Source organism: Eurypyga helias, unplaced genomic scaffold (assembly GCF_000690775.1).
Source record: "Eurypyga helias isolate BGI_N326 unplaced genomic scaffold, ASM69077v1 scaffold10244, whole genome shotgun sequence".
In the NCBI taxonomy this organism is placed as follows: domain Eukaryota; kingdom Metazoa; phylum Chordata; class Aves; order Eurypygiformes; family Eurypygidae; genus Eurypyga; species Eurypyga helias.
In genome coordinates this window covers 16,183-40,473 of record NW_010248338.1, presented here as the reverse complement: position 1 = coordinate 40,473, position 24,291 = coordinate 16,183, and the positions used below count along the sequence as shown (strand labels likewise).

The window sequence follows — 24,291 nt, the reverse complement described above, 5'->3', positions numbered from 1 at the left end:
CCTTTGCCCCCTGGGATTCTCCCCACTTTTTTCAGTCTGCTTGGAAACCCGCAGAACAGGGAGAGAGACCCAGAATTTCTGTGTGTTCCCTGCCTTGCTGCCATGCCACAAATATTAGTAGGATTATCTGATGACTTAGGGAACAAACTTTTTATTCCAAGGCCTTAATTTTATTGATGTTGATGATGGTTGCTTAAAGTATAAATTGGGATTTGATTTTGGGGAGAAAAGAAAAAAATAAATCCTTTGTTGCTAGGACTTGTAACAGTCACGTCACATAAATTGGCAGATGTGTGTATTTAAGGGATTTTACATTCTAATTAAATGCAGTAGTAGTCTTTTGCCTTTTGAAATTAAACCTTTTTTTTCTTCTGCTACATACTTAAGGAACAAACATGCTGTCAAAATCCTTAATGTATCCAACTATTTGAACATAAAAAACAGCATCAAGCTGTTATTTGTTCTGCTGGAGTGTACTCATATTTCCAATCTGAATATTTTGTACCCAGTGATCTTAATTATGTTTGAGCTGGAAGTAGTTTAACATTAAAAGGAATTACAGCAAATTAATCTGTAAACCTGCACAAATATCACATTCCTTTGTATGGAAGTAAGCAGGGCATAGTGTGCATAATTACGTGTTGTTCTCTGTGCAGGCTGTGTGTGTAAGGCTGAAGAGTCAGTTTTGCTGTTCCTTGTGACAGCATCAATTATGGCATGCTCTTGTGTCTTACAGTGGTCAGTTACATAAGAAAACATACATTATTTCTCTCAGTGAGGTAATCCTCCTTATAACAACATCAAGGAAGAAAAAAAAAAAAGATAATTCAACTTGTCCTGAAAGCAGGAATTAGTATACTAATTCATAGAATCATAGAATCACAGAATGATTTGGGTTGGAAGGGACCGTAAAGACCATCTAGTTCCAACCCCCCTGCCATGGGCAGGGACACCTTCCAGGTTGCTCAAAACCTCATCCAGCCTGGCCTTGAACACTTCCAGGGATGGGGCACCCACAGCTTCTCTGGGCAACCTGTTCCAGTGCCTCACCACCCTCTCCCGGAAGAACTTCTTCCTGACATCTAATCTAAATCTCCCTGCTTTCAATATAAACCCATTACCCCTTGCCCTGTCACAACAGGCCCTTGCAAAAAGTTCCCTTCCTGCTAATTGGTGTATGAAAATACAGATAAATCTTTTAAAGAGTCTTTGCTATATTATTTTCCTGCAAAGCCATAGCTTGAGTTCAACCCAAGAAGATCATTTATCTCAACCGTCAAAAAAACACATAAAAGTATTGTTTTGGAGGTTTTGCAACTGGAGAGACAAAAGAAAATCACTAAAAATTAGTTGGAAGAAGTCTGTTTCTCCAGTCCTGAGAAAACACCATTGGAATCCAGTTGCACCAGTTTAGCCTCAGTTAGAGCAGCAGGAGAGCAGAGCCTCAGCAAATAAGAATCATAGTTTGTACTGGTAAACACATCTTTTGACTCAAAGTGTCAGTGAAGTGTAGTTGTCTATGGCTAAGGCCTTTTGATTTGCTTGTGTTTCAAGGCTGGTCAGATGGCACTATTGAGCCTGTTTGGGAACGCTTTGCCAGAAGACAGGTAAAATAAAGAACTTTCAGGAGAAATACAGAAGAGCAAGCCATGCACATGCAGTCTCAGTAGCAGAAGATGCATCTCTTGGACTACACCAGCTACTTGCTGGGCAGCTTCCATATAAATTTCCATATGGCAGTAAATTTCCCAGTTAGTTTGATGTTCTTGCATCCATTCATCTTGCATAAGCTGCTACTTCATTGCAGTGGCCCTGGAAAAACTCTCATAAATTTTGAATTTAGCATGTGTAGGTGTACAGGTAATGAAACTTCTGGCAAGTCTCAAGAATTACCTGAATTTCATGTGACCAACACAAGTGTTGCCTGTGGGACTGCCTGATGTGTTCTGACAGTTCTGATTTTATCCATGTCCCATTACCTCATGTCCTTTAAATTTGGAGCACTCTCTCTAGTGATTCTTCTTGAATCAGTGTAACAAATGCTGATGGTCACCACAAGGCACCTAAACAGAAACATCCTTCTTGAAATTAAGGGTGCCATAAATAAAAGAGATTAGTGACTAGTCACTGTGAGACAATTCTGGGGCTTAAAAATAACCCAAACAAACAACAACAAAACCCCATAAGACAAACAAAATTCTAGTTACTTTCAATGACAAAACCTTCCATTGCCCTACTGTTAGTCATCAGTTGGAAACTGAACCCCCTTTCAGCGCTGTAGGTGTTGCCACAGTGTAACATTTTTGTGCCTTTTAAAATAATTTCTTTTTTGAAGTTGAATTCTGGAGGAACATTTTTATTATTACAGTTGCTGGTTTTGAAATAATCTCTTTTTTTTTAACTTGGTAATGATCTATTAGCAGTGAGAAAGAGGGAAATAAGAGACCATTCTATCCAGGCTAAGAAAGAAGGTGTTGTTTCATGTGTTCATGTTTTTGTCATGCTTTTTGTAGCTTTTCTTCTAAAACAAAAGTACAGTACACAGCAGGCTTCCCCATATAATGGTGCCAATGTATTTCCAGCCTAATTTGCAGCGTCTCTGCTATTACAGACCTTGGCCTCCTCTGAGCACAACTGCTGACTATGCCAAATTCACGTAGTTGTTCTGTGATGAGGACAAGGATCATCTAGCGAATAAATGGAAAACACAGTATTCAATTTACTGGTGACCTTGAATTTGATCTCTCTTCTACCCTTAACAGCCTAGTCAATCTCTGTCCTGCTTAACCCATGTCATCATTACTGGTATATTATACAGACACTTCGACAACTGCCTTTTCCTTGATACTATCGTATTTAAATCACCAAAAGAAAGAACTGAGTAAACGAGGAAAGGAGTACCATAAATTCTTCTTCACCTTTTCAATAGCAGTGTCAGAAATGGCCACAAAGGTCTTTCCCAGTCTTTCTGTTCATTTTTTATATTTGTGTGAGGGAGAAACCACAAGTTTGATTGATAATGCAATTTGCATCTGGAGGCATCACTGGAAATACAATGGCATGAAAGGCTACTCTGGCGGAGCGCACTTTTCCCCCTGGGCTGACTTTAGAAACTCATTGATGTCACTTCCTTCCTCAGTCAGCAAGTGAATTTTCACTAATTCTCAAGACCAGCTGTCCATGCTGTCAACAGAAAGTTATTAAAATTCCTTTAAAGTGAATCAAAATAGCCTAAAAACAAATGTACTGGGAAACAGGAAAGCATCAGTATTCAAAGTCCACAAACCTCTGAGCAAAATAGTGTTGATCTAACCAGAGATTTCAAACACTCTGCTTTCCTAGCATCTTGTATATCATTAGAGAATGCTAAAAACACATACTCCTTTAATCTTCTATTACTAACAATCTATTTGGCTAAAATATTAGTTACAAGAATAAATTCTGTTTCTCCCAAAGATTAACTCAGTGAACAAGGGAGAAGAATTTTGAGAAGTATTCCCTAAATGATAGCTGGGTTTCTATGGCTTTTCTTCACCAAAAACCCCATGGTTTTTATATTTGGTAAATAAAAACACAACACAAGCATGCAGGAAATAATTATCATAAGACACAATCTTATAATATAGCCTGAAGTGATTATCTTTATCTGAATTATCTAAAATGCTTTCCTTGAGGAGTATTCTCAGAGACAAGCAAGGAATATAATTTTCCTTTAGTTAATAGAGTCTTTATACTGTATTATAACACTTAAAATATTTTCTCTCCATTTTAAAAATTTTATCTTGTGCCACACATACCAGTATGAAAGAATTGTTTTGAAATGGAGTATCATTTCCAGTGCTGGATGAGGCAGCCACCGATGCTAGGCAGAAACAGGCTCTCCTGACAGTTAATAGTGATACTGACAGGTTGTAAACAGTGTCCTATCATTATTACTTTAAAAAAACTCTCAAAAACCACTCTGGGTACATGTAGCCTAGCTGGATGGGTAAGTGTGAAATTCCTGACTTTCCCCAATACATGCGGCTAGTCTGCAGTGGCAAAGGGAGGGTAATTGATACCAGCTGCCCTTTTGACAACTAGTGCATGGGAACAGTAAATGAGGCAAAATTACTGTCCCTTTTGATCTCGAAGGAAAGAATAAGTCTGGGGTCTCATTGCCACTGAGGTCCCAGATGGCTGTAGAAGAGCAGTGTTCTGTCCAGGCTTTGATCATGTCTTCAGGAGCGCACTGAAGGACACTGCAGAAGAAAGCCAGAAAAAGGAAGCGAGACCATAATTCAACTTGCCATTTTGTGGATATTATCAGGATAGAATTTCTCCCTTGAACCAGCTGGTGCCTAACCTCAGTCTTGACACTGGCACGCAGTTTTATTTTAGGGTAATGGCAGAAGCTGCTTTTCTCCTTCAGTGGTCAAATACTGACCTGGATGCTACCAGTCTCTCGGACATCTATACATGTAGCGGTACATTTCACAGCATTAAGATGCTTCATAGCATATATTTGAAATTCATTGTCGTTGCTTTGAATGTTGTAATTACTTGTGGGGTTCCAGGTTAGCAAGATTGGCTACATTTCTTAATCTTCTTTGTATCACACCTCGATTAAGAGAGCCTTGTCTCCTTTTACTTTAGGTGGATTTCCATTTTGAAGTTTCAAATCATTTGTACATGTTAAATTCTATTTCTTAATTATGAGGTTCAATTTTTTTTTTCCTGAATTCATTCTTTTGTTCTGCATGTACAGGATCATATTCATTAAAATATGTACAAACCAATTATTTTCTCTTTTTCAGAGTCTGGAGAAAAATTGCAACAACAGATAATTAATCAGGTATTTTGACACTTTCATACTTTTTGTTACTTAATTTTTCATGTAGAAGAATTGTAGCAATTACGAAGAGGAGAACTTCACAGGACAGCCTAATGTTAACTATCTAGGTACATTAAGCACCCCATATCAGACAACTGCCAGGCTTTGCAGATGTGCCAAATCTACAAGAGTCGCCATCATTTTTATTTAAACCCAAAATGTGCCATTTAAGCAAGTTAGTTCAACTCCTTCTCAGTGTGGTTATGGTGAGGGCAAATACTAGAGGTGATTTGTTCATTGGTATCAAATTTTGTAGCACAGAATTATGCTTAAAAAAAAATAAAGAAAAAGTAATACTCCTGTTTGCTAGTATTCCTTTTAAAAAACAGAAAGCTATCGATACGAAATACATGCACAGCACATGGAAGCAGTGTCTTCCAATGTTGCTTAGGGTTTAATTTCTACCTTTAATTTTCACTGAGGCTTCACTAAACTGTGCCATTCTTTGTGGAGGCATTTTCTGTCTTTATTACTGTATCTCTTAGGAGCAGTTATTCAGAAAAAAAAAAAAAAAAACAAATTTGTATCTACTACAATTTGGCATTTCAGCATCAGGAAAAGGATATAGGAACTATACTGAAAAAAAAACTTCCCCTAACCAGAAAGAGAAGAGGAAAGCCAGAATTTGCTTTCCTAAATTACATACTCTTGCAGATTGAAAGGGCACAACTGGCACAGAAGCGTTGTTGCCTCTAATTTTTGACTTCTTGTCCTCTTACTGAATGCTGTATCCAGATGGCATATAAATGGGTATCTATATGGTTTGTGAGATTTATTTTGAAATGTCACTTAAAAAGCAGTCATTAAAATGTTTGTATTCCAGCACTGACCCTCCTTTAAGTAGTCTTCCTTCCAAGCTACACATTGAGACATTGGCATTATTACATCACTGCTACCTGCGAAATGGTCATCTAGATGGAGGACTAACCCACCAGGTGGCTGACCACTTAATGCAGCCTGCTTTGGGACTACCAGATTTTCCCTGCCATGGCAGAGCATGCCATGGATGTCACTGAATCACTTCCAGTGGCCTGAGCTGGCACCACTCCTGACCAAGTAAGCTCTTGAAGGTCTGGAAGCTTATGGGAACCCTGGTCCTGAGACACTAAATAAGAGCCAAAGGTTTTTTTCCATCAGGGTTGTTACAACCTTCCTGTTTCATCGAGTAATTGATGAGTGAACATATTTAGCCCAGAATATGGCATTACATAAGCAAAGGAAAATCTTTCTTTTTCTAAATAAGTGTAAAAATATTTTTAAACTTAAGGGATGTTCTGTGCTTTGCCTAATAGTTTATATCCCAAAACAAGCCTAATTAACGTTTAAAAACTAAACTGCATTTGAAAATTAGCCTGAAGTGAGTTGCAAAACCACTTTTGAGAGACCTTATTGGCCAGAAGGGGGGGCAGTTGTATTTTTAAAACACAACTTGAGGCTACTTTTGACAGGGCTGTGAATGGCTGATTGGAGAGATCTAATTCTACACACTTTCTGTGTGGCAAATTCAGCTCTGCGGACGGCATTGCCCTTTTCTGAGGAGGAGCGTATTGTGGTAAAAAGCACATTTGTCACAGTTGCAAAAGGTGGATTAGGTAACCCTACTTGCGTCTCCAGTCTTGGTCTTTCCCTGTTGCCAACTGCCTTGCCCTCCTCGAATTGCTCACCTGCTCTGCAGTTAACTTAAGAACATCTACTTTGGCAGGAAAATTGTATTGCCTTAATATCTGGAAGGTGTATCTAAATAAAGACGTATAAAGTTAATTTGGGGGACAAATGGTGGATACTCACGTTTACACTGATACTACCCAAGCTGGTGATGGCCCATTCCATACTAACTTCCTTTCAACATTCAAGAAGGGAAGAATGTTTCAAATTAGAAATCAATTTCATTTTCAAGTCTATAATTTAGGGCACAGTTGGGGAGGCACTGCATATTTAATTTGTAGAAATATTACTTCAATAAAAAGATTTGAACTTGCATTGATCCTAAAGGAGTATCTCCCATAGAAGGATTCTGTTTATTTTCAATACTGAACTTGAAATTTTATAGCCAGGATAAGATACTTATCTGGCTTGAGACCCTGTACTCCACTTTAGTTAAGAGCAACAACACTGAGTTAAACTGGCTGCCAGAAATTTAGGTGATGGAAAGTGGCTGTGCAGATGACTGATATTACAACTTGACAGGAGCAGGAGTACAAATGGGCAAAGAGCAGGAAGTGTCTTGTTGAGAGGTGACTGAAACAGAGAGAGGATTGAGAAATGATAAGGCCGCTGTCCTATCATCTTCACTGGCTCTTGTTCCCTTTGATCATAAGGCATTTTGTGGTTTTCCTTGAGCATCCTTTTTTGTCATTTTGTATATAGGTATGCATGTTCGTTTAACAGCAGCAGTCATCTACCACTCTGCCTGAACAGAAGTATCCAGAAATTGTATGCACTCTACTTTTCAGTACCTGTTCTTAACTACCTTTGCAACTTCAGGGTAAATCCTGGCACTGATGGTACACCCTGATTAGCTGTAGCATGTTAACTACTCCTAAGGGAAATGCAAGGAAACAAGAACAAACCTTGTGCTTCTAACTGTGTGGCTAAAAAACACATTACAGACCCCCAGCCAAAATGTGTCTAAAGGCAATCCTTCATCTTGCATCCTTACTACGCAGATTTGTCTGTGTCTGTGGTCTTAATGTATACTCCTACATGTGGTTTTGCCCAGTGCCCCTCAGAATCTCTGGACTAACAAGAATATGCGTACTTACATCTAGAAGCTGAAGTTGTTTGCACAGTCAAACTTCTGGGTTAAAATCCCTGTTTGAGCTCAGCCTTGAGCCTGTCCCTTCTGCAGTGAAGCTGTAGGTTGGGTCAGGAGTCTGGTGAGTGTGCTCCACAATCTCTGTCCTACTGTCTTGTCCCTGAGGAGCTCTTTCCTCAAGGCAGATTCTCTTGCAGTGGCATATTGATCTCTCCGTCTTTTAACATCTCTGTCAGGGAGTGTTTCCCTTTCTGCACTTGGGGTTGGGGAAACAGTAACACAGAAACACATGGCCTTGCTAGGAGAAGTTCAGTCCATGTATGCCAGCTTCCAAGTACCACTGCTTTGAGGTTATCTAATAGGTATGTCTCTTGCTCCCTGTTTTCCCAGTTTAAGGTCATATTTCTCAGTGTTACTTACTCTGTTCCCTCAAAATTAAGAGTTTGAAAATCTTCAAGAGAGCTAATGCATTTAGCCCACTAAACAAACTGAACTATTATTTCTCTTGCATGTGCTTATTAGAATCACATAATGGTTGAGGTTAGAAAGCACCTGTGGAGATATCTAGTCTAAGCCTCTTACTCAATGGGTCAGCTAGAACAGGTTGCCCAGGATCACGTCCAGCTGGATTTATTGAGTTCGTCTAAGAATGGAGACTCCACAGCCTCTGGGCAACCTGTGCCAGTGCTTGATACTCACACAGTAAAGAAATATTTTCTCGTATCTAGATGGAATTCCTTGTGTTTCCATTAGTGCCCGCTGCCTCTTGTCCTGTCACTGGACATCACTGAGAGCAGTCTGGCTCCATCTCCCCACATCCTCCCATCAGGTACTTATGTATATTGATAAGATCTCCCTGAGCCTTCTCTACTCCAGGCTGAACAGTACCAGCTCTCTCTCGGGCACTGCTTTCATGTAAGATACTCCTATCCCTTAGATATCTTTGTGACCCTTCACCGGACTCTTTCCAATATGTCCATGGCTTCTGTACTGGGAAGTCCAGACAGAACCGGACACAGCACTCCTGGTGTGTCTCATCAGGGCTGAGGAAGGGTGAAGGATCACCCCTCCTGATCTGCTGGAAATGCTCTGCCTAATGCAGCCCAGGAGGTTTGGCCTTTTTTGCCGTAAGGGCACGCTGCTGGCTCACAGTCAGCTTGTTCTCCAGGACTCACAGGTCCTTTCCTATGAAGCTGCTTTCCAGCTGTCCAGCCCTCAGCCTGGACTGCTGCCTGGGGTTGTCCTTCCCCAGGTGCAGGACTTGGCATTCCCTTTTGTCAAATTTCATGAAGTTCCAGTTTACCCATTTCTCAAGTCTGTTGAGGTTCCCATGAATGGAAGCATAACCCTGTGGTATATCGGACATCCCTCCCAGTTTTGTACTTTCTGCAAAAGTGGTGAGGGTACACTCTGTCCCATCATCCAGGTCAGTAATGAAGATGTGAAACAGTTTGGGACCCACCATCAACCCTGAGGCACTAGCGATTGGCCTGCATCTGGGTTTTGTGCACAACCATTTGAGCCTAAGCAGTTCAGCCAGTTTTCAGTGCAACTCACTGAACACTTACCTAGCCTGTATTTCATGGGTATGTTGTGGGAGACAGTGCCAAAAACCTTCCTAAATTTGATATAAACAACACCCAGTACTCTCCCCTCGCCCACTGAGCCAGTCATTTCACTGCACAGGGCTATCAGACTGGTCAGGCATGATTTCACCTTCACAAATCTATGCAGCACGAAGTCCAGCTGGAGACTAGACACTAGTGGAGTATCCCAGGGGTCACAGCTCAATAAAACACTGTTTAACTTCATTACATGCCAGAGTGATGGGACAGAGCGTACTCTCAGCATGTTGTCACAGGATACAAAACTGGGAGGAGTGGTTCAGAGACCAGATGCGTGTGCTGTCATTCAGAGGGACCTCAACATGGTAGGAAAACAGACAAACAGGACCCTTACGAAGTTCAGAAAAGAGAAATGCACCTGGGGAGGAATAATCCCCTGCTCCATCATGCTCTCAGGAATTGAGGTGAAGCTGAACTTGAAGATAGGAGTGACATTTACTTTCTTCCAGTCCTCAGGAACCTTCCCCATCATCATGACCTTACAAAGATCAGGAATAGGCTCACATCCTACAGCTCCCTCAGCATTCATGGGTGCATCCCATCAAGTTCTATGGATTTGTTTATGTCAAGTTTGTTTAAATATTCCCTAATCTGATCTTCTTTCACTGGGGACCTTCCTTGCTCCAGACTAGATCTTAGGGACATGGGATTGCTGGAGGCTAGTCTGACTAGTAAATACCAAGGCAATGGTCAAGTATCTCAACCTTTTCTATGTCATCTATCACCAGGTCCCTACCCTATTCAGCAATGGGGCCACATTTCCCCTAGTCTTTGTTTTGACATGGATAGACCTGTAGAAGCCTTTCTGGTTGCCTTTCACATCCCTCCCCGGGTGGATTTTGGCTTTCCTAACCCCATTCCTTTATGATCAGACAGTGTTTCCATATTCCCCCAAGACATCTGTCCCAGTTTCCACCTCTGTTATGCTTCCATTTTAATTTTTTCAGAAGATCCTTTTTCACACATGCAGGCCCCTGCTACTTTTGCTTGATTTCCTTCTTTGGAGGAGGTGATCCTTGAACTTCACCCAGATATCTTGGACTACTCTCGTTTCCAGGGCCATATGCCATGAGTTTCCTCTAAGTAGATTCCTGAACACCCTAAAGTCTGTTCTCCTGAAGGCCAGGGTTGGGATCCTGATCTTCGCCTGTTCCCTCTTTTCAGGATCCTGAACTCCACCTTCTCATGGCAACTGCCATCACCCTAACCTTCACATCTCCAACCAGTCCCTCCATGTTTGTAATGTGAGGTCCAGCAGCCAACTTCTCATGGTTGGCTCTTTGATCACTTTCATTAGGATTTATCATCAATGTACTCCCCAAACCTGGATTGCTTGTACCCTGCTCTGCTCATCCTCCAGCAGACATTGGGGTGGTCAAATTGCCCTCTGAAGGCCAGAGTCTGCAAATGTGAGACTTCTTCCAGTTGTCTGCAGAAGACCTCATCTACTACTTGTTCCTGATCTGTCTGTTGCAGATACCCATCACAATGTTAGTCATGGTGGTCCGTCCTCTAGTCATGACCCATGAGCTTTTCACTGACTCTTATCTGTCCAAAGGCAGACCTCCATGTGTCCCCTCTGCTGTCTGACTGTAAAGGTGACTCCCTGCCTTGCTGTCCCAGTCTGGCCTTCATGAAGATCCTGTATTCATCCATGGCAGCTCCCCAGTCCTGTGAGCTGTCCCACCACATCTCTCTGATCTCAGTGAGACTGCACACAAACCTCTAATTCCTCTGGTTAGTTCCCTGTCTGGTGTGCAATAGTGCACAGACACTGTGGAGAGGCACCCAGCCAAACTGGCTTCCTGAAGAAGATATGAGAGCATCCCTCATCATGCTGTTCTGTAGGTACTCACTTGTTTACATGCTTATGCTGGAGGTGGGCACTTCTGACACCTGTCTGGTTGACCATGAGATCCTTCCTGCTCCCCCTGCACATTTTGGTTACCAGCAGCCAGAAGTTGCATTTTTTTAAAATTAATTTCCCATTCCTTATGTGATACCTGATCAGATAGAAAAATCAGACAGGAAAAATTGTTCAGGTTTGCCCTACACAAAACATTTTCTTTCTTCCAGGCTGATCACGGCTGCTCCTGATACCATCCTTTGCCCCCTTCAAGCTCACATACACAATAGTCCTTCACAGATAAAATAATACATAGTACCGAGATGGTGAATCTCAGAAAAATGCAGGAGGAAGTATTTTTCAAATAAAAACAGCAGTCACTTTTATTTGAGAACCTTTTCAGTATCTTTTTGGAGGAAGACATTTCTCAGGCTGTACAGACAGGAATATATATGCAGTGTGTGAAGAGAAAAACATCTTCAATTTTGTGAAGAATTACTCTTCTTGTGAAAAAAACCCAAGGGTCAGAGTATGCAACAGAGTAAGAAGACCGGATGTTCGACACAAGTATTGAAAGAAATAGTGTGAAGTTTGAGCAATGAAAGGGAGTAAGGGCGGGAAGTTGGGTTGCAATCCTGATTCTCAGCTTTCTGAGTGTCCCTTCTCTGTAAAAAGACAAGGGTTTTTACCGGTGTTAATCAGAAATAAGGAATCACAGTATTCACATGGGGTAGGCAATTATTATCTTACCTTGTTTTGCAGACATGGAAAAATGATGTGTGAAGGTCAAGGGACTTGCTCAAAGTTACAAACCCAAACACTGGTTCTGGCTGGTGCGCCTACCTTTAACCACAGCACCATTCTTCCTCATCATTCCTCTGCTTCAAGGAGTGATGGTGCTTGAACAAGTTAATGTTTGGATGGCACACTGATCATCTGTGGCACTGCTGGTAGATTAATGCATACTGAATGCATAGCTATACAAAAAGACTGCTACAGAATAAACTAGAGTATTTCGTTTACCTGTGATAACATGAGCTAGTCCCCTTCAGTGAAATTAGGGTATGCTGCCTTTCAGTCAGCGTGAGGAGGGAGTGTGCAGTGGATAATCCCCTTGGTAAATTCACAGCCTATTTTGTCCCACATCAATTTATGAATGCAATCAATGTTCAAGGATTAATATTTTTTTGTAAAATTCAATGCATTAATTTCTTTAAAAGTATATGTATGTATGCAAACACCGATTTGAGATATTTGCCAACGCAGAGTGCATTATACATTTCTGTGGTTTTATATATTTACCAATAAAGTCATCTAATTTGAAGGAAATGCTAATTGTGATTGAGGGGAAAATGCTTTGAGATCTCTAGAGATCTTGCCATCTCTTCCAAAGCAATTTTGGAGAAACTGAGTTCTTCATGCCTGAATATACATTAATATTCTTCAGCTGAAACTAGTTTCATTTGAAACTTTTCTTACCATATATAAAAGAGCAAGATGTCTTGTTTATGCTGGAAGATAAGTGTGTTTACCTGCAGACAAGATAGAAATGGGTTCTGTTTACCAGCAAAAACTCCCTGTGGGTCTAACCACAGCCACTAATGTGAGAAATACTGCCACATATGCTGAAGCACAGCATTACAATACAGCCCTCTCTTCTCCAAGGGCATTGTGGGTTTTGTGGGGAAGGAGGACAGTTCTTTATCATCTTTATTTTTACATCTCACTGGTTGTAAATGCCCTGGATATCCCAGGGAAACCTGTCCAGCCACCATGCCAGGCCATCCTCTCTCAGTCCTCCTGCAGTAGTGTTTGACACCAGGGACATTTTTAGCCAACTTCAACAAAGCAGTAAGAGAAGAGCTCAGCAATGTGAAGGCCAGTGGCTGGTCAGAGTGGAAATTTTGTTCTCGATGGAGAAAAGGCAGTCAGTGGTACCCCAGCATCGTAACCATTTCAGGAGAGGGCAGAAGGCTGGCCAGTGAGCACGAATGCTGGTAGTGAGTTGTCATATTGCCCACTGCTGTTGGTTGGGTACAGGCAGGACTGGAAATACTGGCCAAGGAGAGGTGGGATGGGGAAACGGGATTGAAACCCCTCTAAAACTAGGCCACAACCTGTCTTGTCACTTGTAAGAACATCTTGTTGAATAGCTTGTTTGTAGCTTGACACTTGCAGCTGCAGTAATTCCCTTAAAGTAATTGGGGAAATGATTTGATACCCAACTTGAAGACTTTGGGCTTAGAATCGTATTACACTGTTTCCTTGTATAACATATACTCTTTGCCCCATTTTTAGTCCAAATATCTTAATGGATGTCCAAACTCCACATTTGGGTCTTCAAAACAAACATCTAAGTAACCATTTAAGTAGCTGTATCTTCATTGTAGTTTGGGGGGGGCAGGTTTGGAAGGAAATCATAGTGCCTAAATTGTGACAACCTCTGCTCATTCATCACCTCCCCATGGAGGCAGCTGAGCCTCATAGGTTTGTTCCTCTGTGGGTACACGTGTGCCAAAGTCTTGGCAGGACTTATCCAACCCAGGCATTTCTTATCTCGGTGTGGTGGAAACCCAGAAACATCCATCTCACTGAGAAAGCTCACACCTGCTGGATTGGACTGTATGATGTACAGGTACGACAGGTGATCTTCTTAACATGGTGTTGGGATATCTGTGAGAGCTAAGTCAGTGATACCCTGAAACAGGGAAGTCCAGGTTCATTTTCTTTCTGCACCCAAGAAGATTCAGGCTTACAACTTCTTCCTGTAAGACCAGTGTTCTATCCCTCCTGTATATAGAAGTGAACTGGAGCAAGAGGCTTATCCGATGTCTAGTGGTTATAACACCCCCTGGAAAAGGGGAGCAAGGGTTTCAGTCCCAGCTTACAGGGTTAGTTAACTGCCAGGGTTAATGCCCAGCAGTTAGATCACCCTCCTGGGAAATACGTTTACTCATGCAGATGGGGCAATGAGGACCAGGTCTCCCCTGTGCAGGGTGGGTGTTGATCAGCAATTGCCAGGAATCGGCTCCTAATACCTCTGGATAAAAAGATGTTGGTGTCTAGCCTCAGGCATCAGCCCTTGTCTTCAGGGAGGAAAATAGATGTTGTTTAAAATATGAAATGTACTCAGAAATGTCTGCCTGGCTTGAGTTGAGAACATTTAAGAGGCATTATGTTTTTTCTTCATAAAATGACTATATATGAATAACCATGTACTTGGAAGTAAAGATTTTGAGAATTGCATTTGTCAGCAGAAGAAACAGTTTAGGTTATTTGACTTGCTTCTGTGCTTTAAGTTATGAAAAAGTAGTCACATTAACATTATTTAGTGAACTCAAATAAGAGACCAATATGTAATATACAGAGTTTACCTGGAAGTGTCATCTTCAGATTTAAACTCCCTGTAGTAAACCTACCAGTCAGTGGAACCCGAGAGTCTTTTTCTAATATTATATTTCATATAATGAGTATTGTGTGCTTATTTTGAGTCCATTTTTGATTTCAGGTTGTTTGAACTGCTTTGCTATGATATTGTTCTGTACAGAAATAAGAGCGCCGATGAAGATTTCTGGCCACCGACTGCAGTGGCTGACTTCAGGTTTTCTTAACATAAACGTTCCGTATACACAGAAAAGGATGACTGAGCTCAGAATTAAATGCTGTTTAAACATACTGGTTTACCTGTACCCAAAACGAATGTGACTGCAAAGGAAGGAGGTTCGGCTAAATATGGCCCAATGTTAAGTGGTCCATGATCTGAAAGTTGCCTTTTATTAACAGTGCCTCTTAGCTACACATCTAGAGACAAGCATTCTATGCAAACGGGATGCAGGCATTGTCCAAACACAAGTTTCAGTGGCTCTATGCTTATTTACAGGTCCGTAAGTTCTACTGCAAAGAACCAGACCCATGAAACTGTTGTCAGAAAGCTAGAGAAGCAGCATCAGCATTGCACCATCCAGAAGCCAACTTATCATTACCATTGATTGACTTTCACAATGATTTCTTTATTAGTAATAAGGAGGTGGAGTGTTTGGTTTTGCTTTCAATACTTGGTCACAGTTGTCTTGGCGAATCTCTAATGTGTCACACAAACATACATGTTACTTAGTTTCTGATAACAGTGGCATCTTTATTAGTACTTCTTCTATTAATTGTACCTAAATCTGTCTTATCCTTCCCATTCTGAGCACATTTTGGAGAAACTAAATGTTTTGACTATGAGGGCAGAAACAGGAGGGAGTTAATTCCAGATTTGAACAAGAATTGGCAAGTAAAATTGGAGATTAATTTTCTTCATCCTGGTTGCCTACTATGTGAATCAGCTTGTGGAAGTGGCTCATGCAGACTGTCCTGCCTCATTAGAATGGGTAGAGGAAGGCAGGGGGGGCTCCATGCAAAGCCAGGAGTCATATATCTGTGAGGGTCTTGGGCAAAGACAAATAGGTTCCTCCTGTTCTCTCATTAAATGGGGACAGGCCTACCACTATAATCCTGATAATGTTACTGTTTAATTTACACTGTTGGGCCTCGCCACCTTCCGCATTGCCCATGCTCCTGGGTTGGTCTCCTCCAAAGCCAGCTCTGGATTGGTGCTTTTCTTTCAGATCTTTCCACACCGGCTCATTCCCTGACACTTGACACCACTACATTTAAAAAAAAAAAAAAAAAAAAAATCACTTTCCCTCTCCCCTTTTCTTCTTCACTCATTTTGTCTGTGCCTTTGCCATAACATCAAGTCACGCTGCAGTGAGATGCCGAGCTTTCTGATAACAGATTCAAGGAGGAATAGTCACTGATTCACAAAGCTGTGTTTTGAAAAGCAGCATTTAAAATGACTGGTATTTGTTAATTAAAATCCACCTGCAGTATTTTTTTTTTCCTTACTATGATCAGTTAATCTCATTTGTGTCTGTCTCAGTGTTCACAAGTACTTCCCTTGAAACTAATTGTATTTCAGCTACGAAGTTCTCCTCTTAGTCTCTGCAGGAAGCTCTGACCACCTCATGTAGTCATTTCTTTTTTCTCTTTTTTCCCCCCAAGTCACTTAGTAGCCTTAGAGATACATGGTACAAGTACATGTGGTTTAGGGATACGTAATTCACAGGAAAATGTGGTGTTGTGTTTCATCAAAGTTTTGCCAGTCAGGACTGATGGCTACACATACAAAACACTTCTAGATCTTAATCCAGAGGAAAGATTAAGCTTGCTTCTATTTTCTGTTCTTTTAAGAATTTTAGGTGCAGCAAGAACTATGAAAGTTCAAAGCACAGTTGTCCCATTCTTCCTCTTCCATACTGGAATTGCGTATGAGCCACAAGGTACCTCTGACAGCAGTAGAGCCGCTAAACTTGCAGTGTTCACAAGGAATGTGTGTGTCAGCTCTGGCTTGCGAGGAATGTAGCAGTGGTGATTTGCCCCGAGTAAATTATATACGCCAAAAATTCATGGCTTCACTGGGAGGTGAGGAGTTAGTGGTGCCTATCTCTGGACTAGCTCTTTTTAAGCACAAGTGATGAATCAAGAGGTTTGTCTCCGCTGCACAGAAGGTGAAGCACCTCATCAGCAAATGCTTCCTGTCACTTGTGGCCAGCCTGCATAGTCTCTCCTTTGGGAGCTCCAAATCCTTTGGGATTTGTGTAGCTCACCAGCATTACACTGCACAGCTGCTACGATAGGAGAAAGTTATGAGCTTGTTTACATGTTAGCACAGGTAGCATTGTAGTAGAGGAATCTGGCCATTCTGAATTACACTTGGCAAATAGTCTCCTAGTACCAAAAATGTTAAGGGTAATCCCTACTACTGGCAGGCTTAAGAAAACTTGCACGTACATGTGTAAGTATTGTTCTACATGTTTTTACAGTTAAAGCGAGGTGGGAATAGCTCCAGGCTTCACTGGCTTGCTGAAGATAGGAGTCAACTTTTCCTCATATTTCAACCACACATGAATTCTGAACAATCAGCCACGATTGTGAACCTCTACTGAAGAAATCCTTCTAACTGTGCCCAGTTATGTGCAAAACTAGATACTTTAAGCAAATGAGGTTTAGGCTGAAACTGTATTTTAACTTTTTGAAGACTCACATATACCTAGAATCCAAGTGAGAGGATATTTCTTTTATAGCCCCCCAGAATTCAAGCTGCTTTTATCTAAATACCCAAATTAAGAAACTGATTTCTATGTCTTCCCTCATCAATAAGGAATCAGAAAATAAGTCTCAGAAGAGTCTTTCTCTGACTGTTTTCTACAAAGAGATCCTAGGGGACAAGTAAGGTCATGAAATTATGCAGTCATTATAATACAATCCCCACATAAGAAGCAAGGTAAAGAAATAAATTCATACAGTGAAATAAAGTATCTTGTTCTCTCAGTTCATGCTGAACTTCGGCACTGTCTGAGCAGGTCTAGTACCAAAGGCCTGGTGTGTAAGTGAAGATGCAATATACTCCAAACGTGTTTCAAACTCCTGTCATCACTGGGGTGGCCTTTGCTTCTTCTCGTGGGTAAGGTTCTGTGAGTATGTATTGCAGAACACCTGCCAGGGTTGATCAGAAAACACAAAGGCTCTGTCCTTCTAAATAACTGTTTTTCATAGTTTTCATCCGGAAAAAAAAATATTTCACCCTGCTCTTGTCTTAAGGAGTGAAGATTTATCAACTTTGAATACCCATATGTTTACAGAGCACCATTTGGTATAATAGTTCTGAGAGGGTCCTCAGGGCACTCAAACCTCCAACAGCCAAGTGCAAGCCACAGTGAAGAACAGAACACAGTAGGTTCTCAGGTGATTCATGCAATTGCTCCTAAGAAATGTCTTAAACGGCTATTTCAGGAAGCATGTTTTAGGACAGAAGACATATTAGACAGATGTTGAGAAACAAACTATACATAACTGATACTTACAATGCAGTATTTCACAGTACAGAAAAGCACAATAAAACAGAGTATTTCTTTCCTCCACTGTTCTTTGTCCTAAGTTTACTGTTAGGCTCACTTTGTTCTATTATTCTTGTTAGTAAAAGTGAAGATCCAGCACTAAAGCATTTAGGAAACACAGCACTGTCTGCACTGAAGGCCATTAAATCTTTGCAAATCAGCCCTGGAATATCATCCTTTTCAATACATCATTATCTTTTTGCATGGCAGTTTGCTCTAATTGCAAACTGTCTAGATGAGTTCACACCCATACATTGTAAAACCACCACAAAGTGTAATTGGGTGAGTCTTAACCAGTCTTGGCAGTAGTCAATCTCTTCTACACCAGTGGCTTGTGAAGGTATTAAAGGAAAGTATAGCTTCAATGTCTGTAAAAGAAGGTACTAGCAATTATTTTTACAGTGAGGAGAAATCCTTTTGTGGATGGGGAAGAAGCAGGAAATCTCTAGCAATAAATATGTAAAAAAAAATCTATTAACCCATTAATGACCTAAAAATGCCTTTTGTTTCAGCACTGAGTTGCCTGCCAGTAGCCAAACACCACACTAACACTGTTACATTCCCGTTTTTCCTTGTATTTAAACTAGTTTTAAAATCTGTCTTCAGTTGCTGCCTAGCTAAAAGGAGACAGAGATTCTTCTAAATTAGACTCTTGGCCATTTTTTAACTTTCTTTCAAATGTCTTAGTGCAAATGGAGAACAAGGCACTCTGCATAATTACTGTCAAGGGTGCAAAAATTCACTGGATTTTAATTCTCAGGTGAAATGTACACATCCTGCTGCATAGGTTGTCAGCATGTCTCAAGGACAGCTTTGCATCTATCCAAGGTGACCATGGAGTTCATTGCCCATGCCAGGCAGCTAGCTCCCAAACTTAGCTGCTCCTAAGAAAGCCATGAATGGCTATTCCTGCACTTGAAAGACTTTGGTAATGACTGCATGGGAAGATCTGGATCCAGAGTTAGTGACTGATATGGGATTACCTGCATACTGCCTGTTGTTGGTGTATGTTCAGGTGTTTTCCAAAACAGTGGTGCTAAGCAGCTCGTGGGGTGGACTGTTAGTGACAGTTATCATGGACAAGGGTTTTTTTAGAAATGTTCATTGCTTTTCCAAGTTTCTTCTTTTCCTGTTCCTGATGTGGGAAAAAAAAATCATCAATATAACATGGAAGTGTTCAGATCTTAAAAGTGTCAGAAAATGGGCAATGAAAAGTCACTGGCACGAAGAGAAAGCCAAAAAAAGCACCTTGCTTTGCATAAGCCTAGTATCATGAAACATTAAAATCCTTTCAGTGTGTGGCTTTCAGCTTTCTCATGCACAGAAGAGTGGTAGCAGCTAAATGTGCCAGACTGTCTGGTAGGTTTGCTTAAGAAGTATTAGCACTACCTGTTCAACACTTTCTGTTAGTTTCCCAAGAAAACTTTCTGGTTAAACATTTCTCATCAAAGTAAAGCTTAATTCATCCCTTCATTCATCTCAACTTTACTAGCTACTGACCTAGTTACTCAGGCAAGTGTATAGGAAGGTTTGATCTCTTCTATTTTTGAGTTGGAAAACTTCCATGGCAATGTAATGGCTATCTATGCCTTTGAAAATGATCACTATCCATTCCCATCCTTAGACACAGGAAATTATAGCCAGCATTTACTGCAAGCACACTGTCCCTTGTGGAGCTTAGAGTAACATTTATTCGGCAATACTATTATATTCACTATGGGTTGTGTCTCAGTGAGAAGAGGAAGTGGAGAGGGAAAGCAACTAATAGTATTTTACATATTTAGATAATTTTTTGTCCTCAGAACTTCCCGTGTCACTGTTTTTCCCCTAGGTCTTTTTTCTTCCTTTTTTTTTTTTTTTTTTAACCTTCTCTTTGGGGCTTTTTTTTTCCTGATAGATTCTTTCTTCTTTTGCTTCATCTGGCTTGGAGGGAGCCCCTTTCAAGTGACTCCCACTGTGCATATGTTGTTCCTTTAGGGTGTTACCTGAGATTTCTCAGAATAGTTCTGCCCATCCTTCTCTGAAGTCTTTAATCCCATGAAGAATCTCTCAGTAGTGACTCCTATAGCCACAGCCATAGTTTCTGAGACTGAAATGCAATCCTCTTGTGTTATCCCCTTGGGTTATCCCCTGAGGTTGGTCCTGGATCCCAGACGGACTGTGCGAAATGGAACAAAATCAAGACCACATGCCTTTCAGTCTGTCCTTTTCCCTCCTGGCCATGAGGAACTGATGCATCTTCCACTAGTTCAGGATGACAGCCTGAATTCAGAAGGCTGAACTTTCCTCTGAAGTGTAAGGCTCATTTTAATGGCTTTAGTTTGAAATTCAGATGGTTTAAGTGTCTTTGCACTGAAATATCTCCTGAAAAAGACTGCTAAATCCAGATTACATACCATAGGAAATCATGACCTACTGTTGCCCTCTCTTGAATTTTCTCTGCATTGGGGAACATCAGGACAGTCACATATCACTGGAGACTGTCTTCTAAATCATAAAATTCCCCAGAGCTATGATGATGTGTTTACAATCTTTGGTGACTTCAGCATTGTAGTATAACTTTAGTTCTACTGGTATTGTGTGGTTGATTTCTGGCTATCCCAAACTTTTCATTTGCACCTTTTGAAGTTTCACGTTTTTCTTTTAAGGTCAAAGCATTTAGCTTATTTCTAAGTCTGTAGTTCTGCAGTTGCACTTGTAAGTTACCATTCACTGGGATGCTGAAATTCCCACTAGGCTTATAGTCAGCCACTGCTTTACTACTACTGCTATCTTCTGTTACTACACACTGGCTATGCCCCTGAATTCCTTCCATCCTAGGGCAGGAGGGATAAATCTCTAGGCACATGTGTTTCTTTTGTTTTAAAGAATGCAACATTACTCAACAGAACTAAAAAAAAAAAAAAAATTATATTAGAAAAACAGACCAGGACAAACTGAAAGAATTCAAGTATCCTTTTGCATCTCTAAAAACACCAAGAGGCACTCTCTCACAGATGTACAAGTACTGCATGGCTCTGTCCTTTTATTTGCTTTCACCAATATAAAAATAATTTTACTTAGTTCAGGGGTTTGCAGCAATACAGAATAGCAAGATCCCCCAGTTTTATTTTTGTCATTGGAACTTATTACACTGCCAGACAGGCTAGCTTTTATTGGGACTGCTTGTTTTTCCACAGGCTTCATTTCAAACTGGAATCCAAACTGTGTTCCTTTCATTACCATTTCTTACATTATTCCTCTGAATTTTTAACATTTTTTGAGTTGGCCTATGAACTTTCCCACCCCCCCCAAATTCACACTTGTGGTCTTCCAGTCCACAAATCAACTTTCCAGTAAATGTTTAATCAGTTTATGGCAGAAGAGTCTTTTTATGTAGGTTTCCAAAAAGGTTAGACTTATGAAATCAGGCAGTCTGTGCACGTGTGTCCACCTACCCCTTTGACTATCAGGTATTTGCAGCAAGATGCTTAAAAACATGTTGACCAGCATCCTTCGTCTCCAGAAGTGTAATGAAAACAGGCAGCTGTGTAGACATCCCAATGCAGCAGGCTTGCCAACTGAAAGGAGAAAAAAAATCTACAAGCCTTAGTAGACACATGAGAATCTACTTGGGAATGAGAGAGCAGCAATACGCAAACTGCAAGAAGCTCTTCAGACAACTTGCATGATACAAAACCCTGGAAAATTTGACTGCAAATCACAGAACGGCTTTGCTGTTCCTGCAGCTTGTGGATTGCACTGCACGGTGGCTGGGGTCAATAGAAGAGATGTTTGGGAGGAAAGTCTCATTTTTTCACATTCTTTGCAGGGTCACTAGTTGATGTTTAGTTAGTTGATGTCTAGTTAGTTGATGTCATTAATGTTGATGTTTAAATAAGCCTGATGGAATAGGCTCTATTTTGCCTTATCATCTGTGAAAGCAGCTATCTCCGGTGCAGGCATCTGTGTTGTAAACATCTATACATGCATGCAGTCCGATGCATTCCACTTCCATGATCAGTCTGTAGGGGGACAGGAATAGGACCGTTTTGAAGGGAGGATTTCATCTCTCACTACACCCCACTCAAACCCACTGATGTCAGCTATTTAGGAGCCCTAGCTTCATCCCCTAACACCTCTGGAGGATGAGGCCAGCTCCCAGTCACGGTGTGGGAAGCAGATCCAGCAGCTGTTAGCGTGGTTGTGCTGGTGTGCTCCAGGGAGCTGTTAACAGCCATGCAACTCAACCAGTGCTGTCATGGAGGAAAATGTCTTTGGTAGAGAAAAGTACCCGTCTGCCCGTACCAGGACTGTCAGCCTCCCTGTGTGAACCTCTTCTGATTTCCTAAAAAGTGTGGCTTCAGCTATTTATTTTTGTAGGAAGACCTACTGTGTGCTAACAGGTAAGCTTCAGAACACAGATTTCAGTAATTAGCCCAGTTTGCTGCTAAACTAGATGTATGGATCACGTGGTTCAAACGAGACTTTGTAGTGCTATAGGTGGCTTGTTTGCAAGTGCTCACCGCCATCCTCGCTGCTGTGGCAATGTGAATGGGCTGGGCTGGGCTGTCGCTGCGTTGTAAGCTCTGGTCCTTTCCATCTTTGCAGGACTTCACACTCCCACCTCCGGGGATGCCGAGGAGAGCAGCCTGGAGCAGGAGCTCTCTTCCTGGCCTCAGTAAGGATGAGATGGTCGTCTCAGGCAGCAGACACCAGCAGGGCAAGATTGACCCTTTCGGTGTGGTGGCTGCCTCCTTGGCAAGCCAACTGTCTGACCAGCAGATGAGCGAGTCACCTCTCAGCCCGTTCAGAGGGGAGGATTTATTTCCTGCGCTTCACCCTTTAAACAAGACGTTAGTCAACGGTGGCAAGTGGAAGGATGTGGATAGCACCCAGGAAAAGCGCAGGTCCTTCCTGCATGACTTCTGTAAGAGATACAACGGCAGAAAGAAGTTGCAGACCCACCTCGTGCACCTGGTGTCAAGAATTTATGTAGAGGACAGGCACAAGGTCCTGTACTGCGAAGTGCCAAAAGCAGGCTGCTCCAACTGGAAAAGGGTCCTCATGGTGCTCAATGGACTCGCTGCTTCAGCACACAACATTTCCCATGATGATGTGCACTATGGAAAGCATCTAAGGAAACTGGACAGTTACGACCTAAAAGGGATATACACACGCCTGAACACGTACACCAAGACTATATTTGTACGTGATCCTGTGGAAAGACTGGTATCTGCCTTCAGGGATAAGTTTGAACATCCAAACAGCTATTACCATCCAGTATTTGGGAAGGCAATAATTAAGAAGTATAGACATAATGCAAGTGAAGAGGCATTGAACACAGGATCGGGAGTAAAGTTCAAGGAGTTTATCCAGTACCTGTTAGATTCCCATCGCCCAGTAGGGATGGACATTCACTGGGAGCAAGTCAGTAAGCTCTGCTATCCCTGCCTCATCAACTATGATTTTATAGGAAAGTTCGAGACCCTGGAAGAAGATGCCAATTACTTTTTGCATCTGGTAGGTGCTCCAGCCGAACTGAAGTTTCCTAAATTCAAGGACAGGCATTCCTCTGATGAAAGAACAAGTGCAGAAGTAGTGAGGCAATACTTAGAGGAATTGTCTAAGGAGGAGAGACAGATGACCTTCAGCTTCTATTACTTGGATTACTTAATGTTCAATTATACATCACCAATTGTATAGCACCAGAATAGCTTCAGGCTTCTATTAGATATTTATCATTTTGGGATTCTGAACAACTACTTTGATATTAGCCCTGAAAGGAAACAAAGTTACTGCTAAGTGGAGTTGTCTTGACTTCGTGGGGATTTTATAAGCTAGAGTGACATCAATTGACTTTAAATTATAGGAGAATGCACAAAAAAAACCTGCAAACAGCATAAATTGCACTAAAATGCCTGAAAAAGCTGCTTTTACCATTATGGATTATACTGTGGAAGTGGTAGTGCAGCCAGCTCTTGCATTAGCTTACTTAATGTTCTTTTAATGGTTTAAGAAAAAAGCATTCTGAATAGTATGATTCTTTTTTTTTTTTTTTTGGTGTGTCTGCTTTAGAAATTGTTTTTGAAACTATTTTTGAACGTATTTTTTACTTTCTGTCACTTACTAATAAAGAAGCATTGACTAATTTTCTACAATGTTTGCAGCGTTCTCAGTTGCAAGGGTTGGTTGTTTGATTACCATTAGACTGTAGCTTTTTTTAGACCTGATTATTTTTTATTGAAGGATGCTTGAGAATACAAATGCAT

The 24,291-nt window shown here is 41.2% G+C and overlaps 1 protein-coding gene across 1 annotated transcript in view; it reads left to right on the top strand.

Annotated features, from left to right (window-relative positions):
- CHST9 (carbohydrate (N-acetylgalactosamine 4-0) sulfotransferase 9) overlaps positions 1-23,725 on the top strand; it is an 80,965-nt gene extending 57,240 nt beyond the window's left edge. Inside the window, exons 2-4 of the mRNA XM_010151020.1 lie at positions 4,797-4,834; positions 18,251-18,322; positions 22,631-23,725. Of these exons, the coding sequence (XP_010149322.1) occupies positions 4,797-4,834; positions 18,251-18,322; positions 22,631-23,725 (1,205 nt within the window). The remainder of the gene's footprint in view (positions 1-4,796; positions 4,835-18,250; positions 18,323-22,630) is intronic.
- The last annotated feature ends 566 nt before the right edge of the window (positions 23,726-24,291 follow it).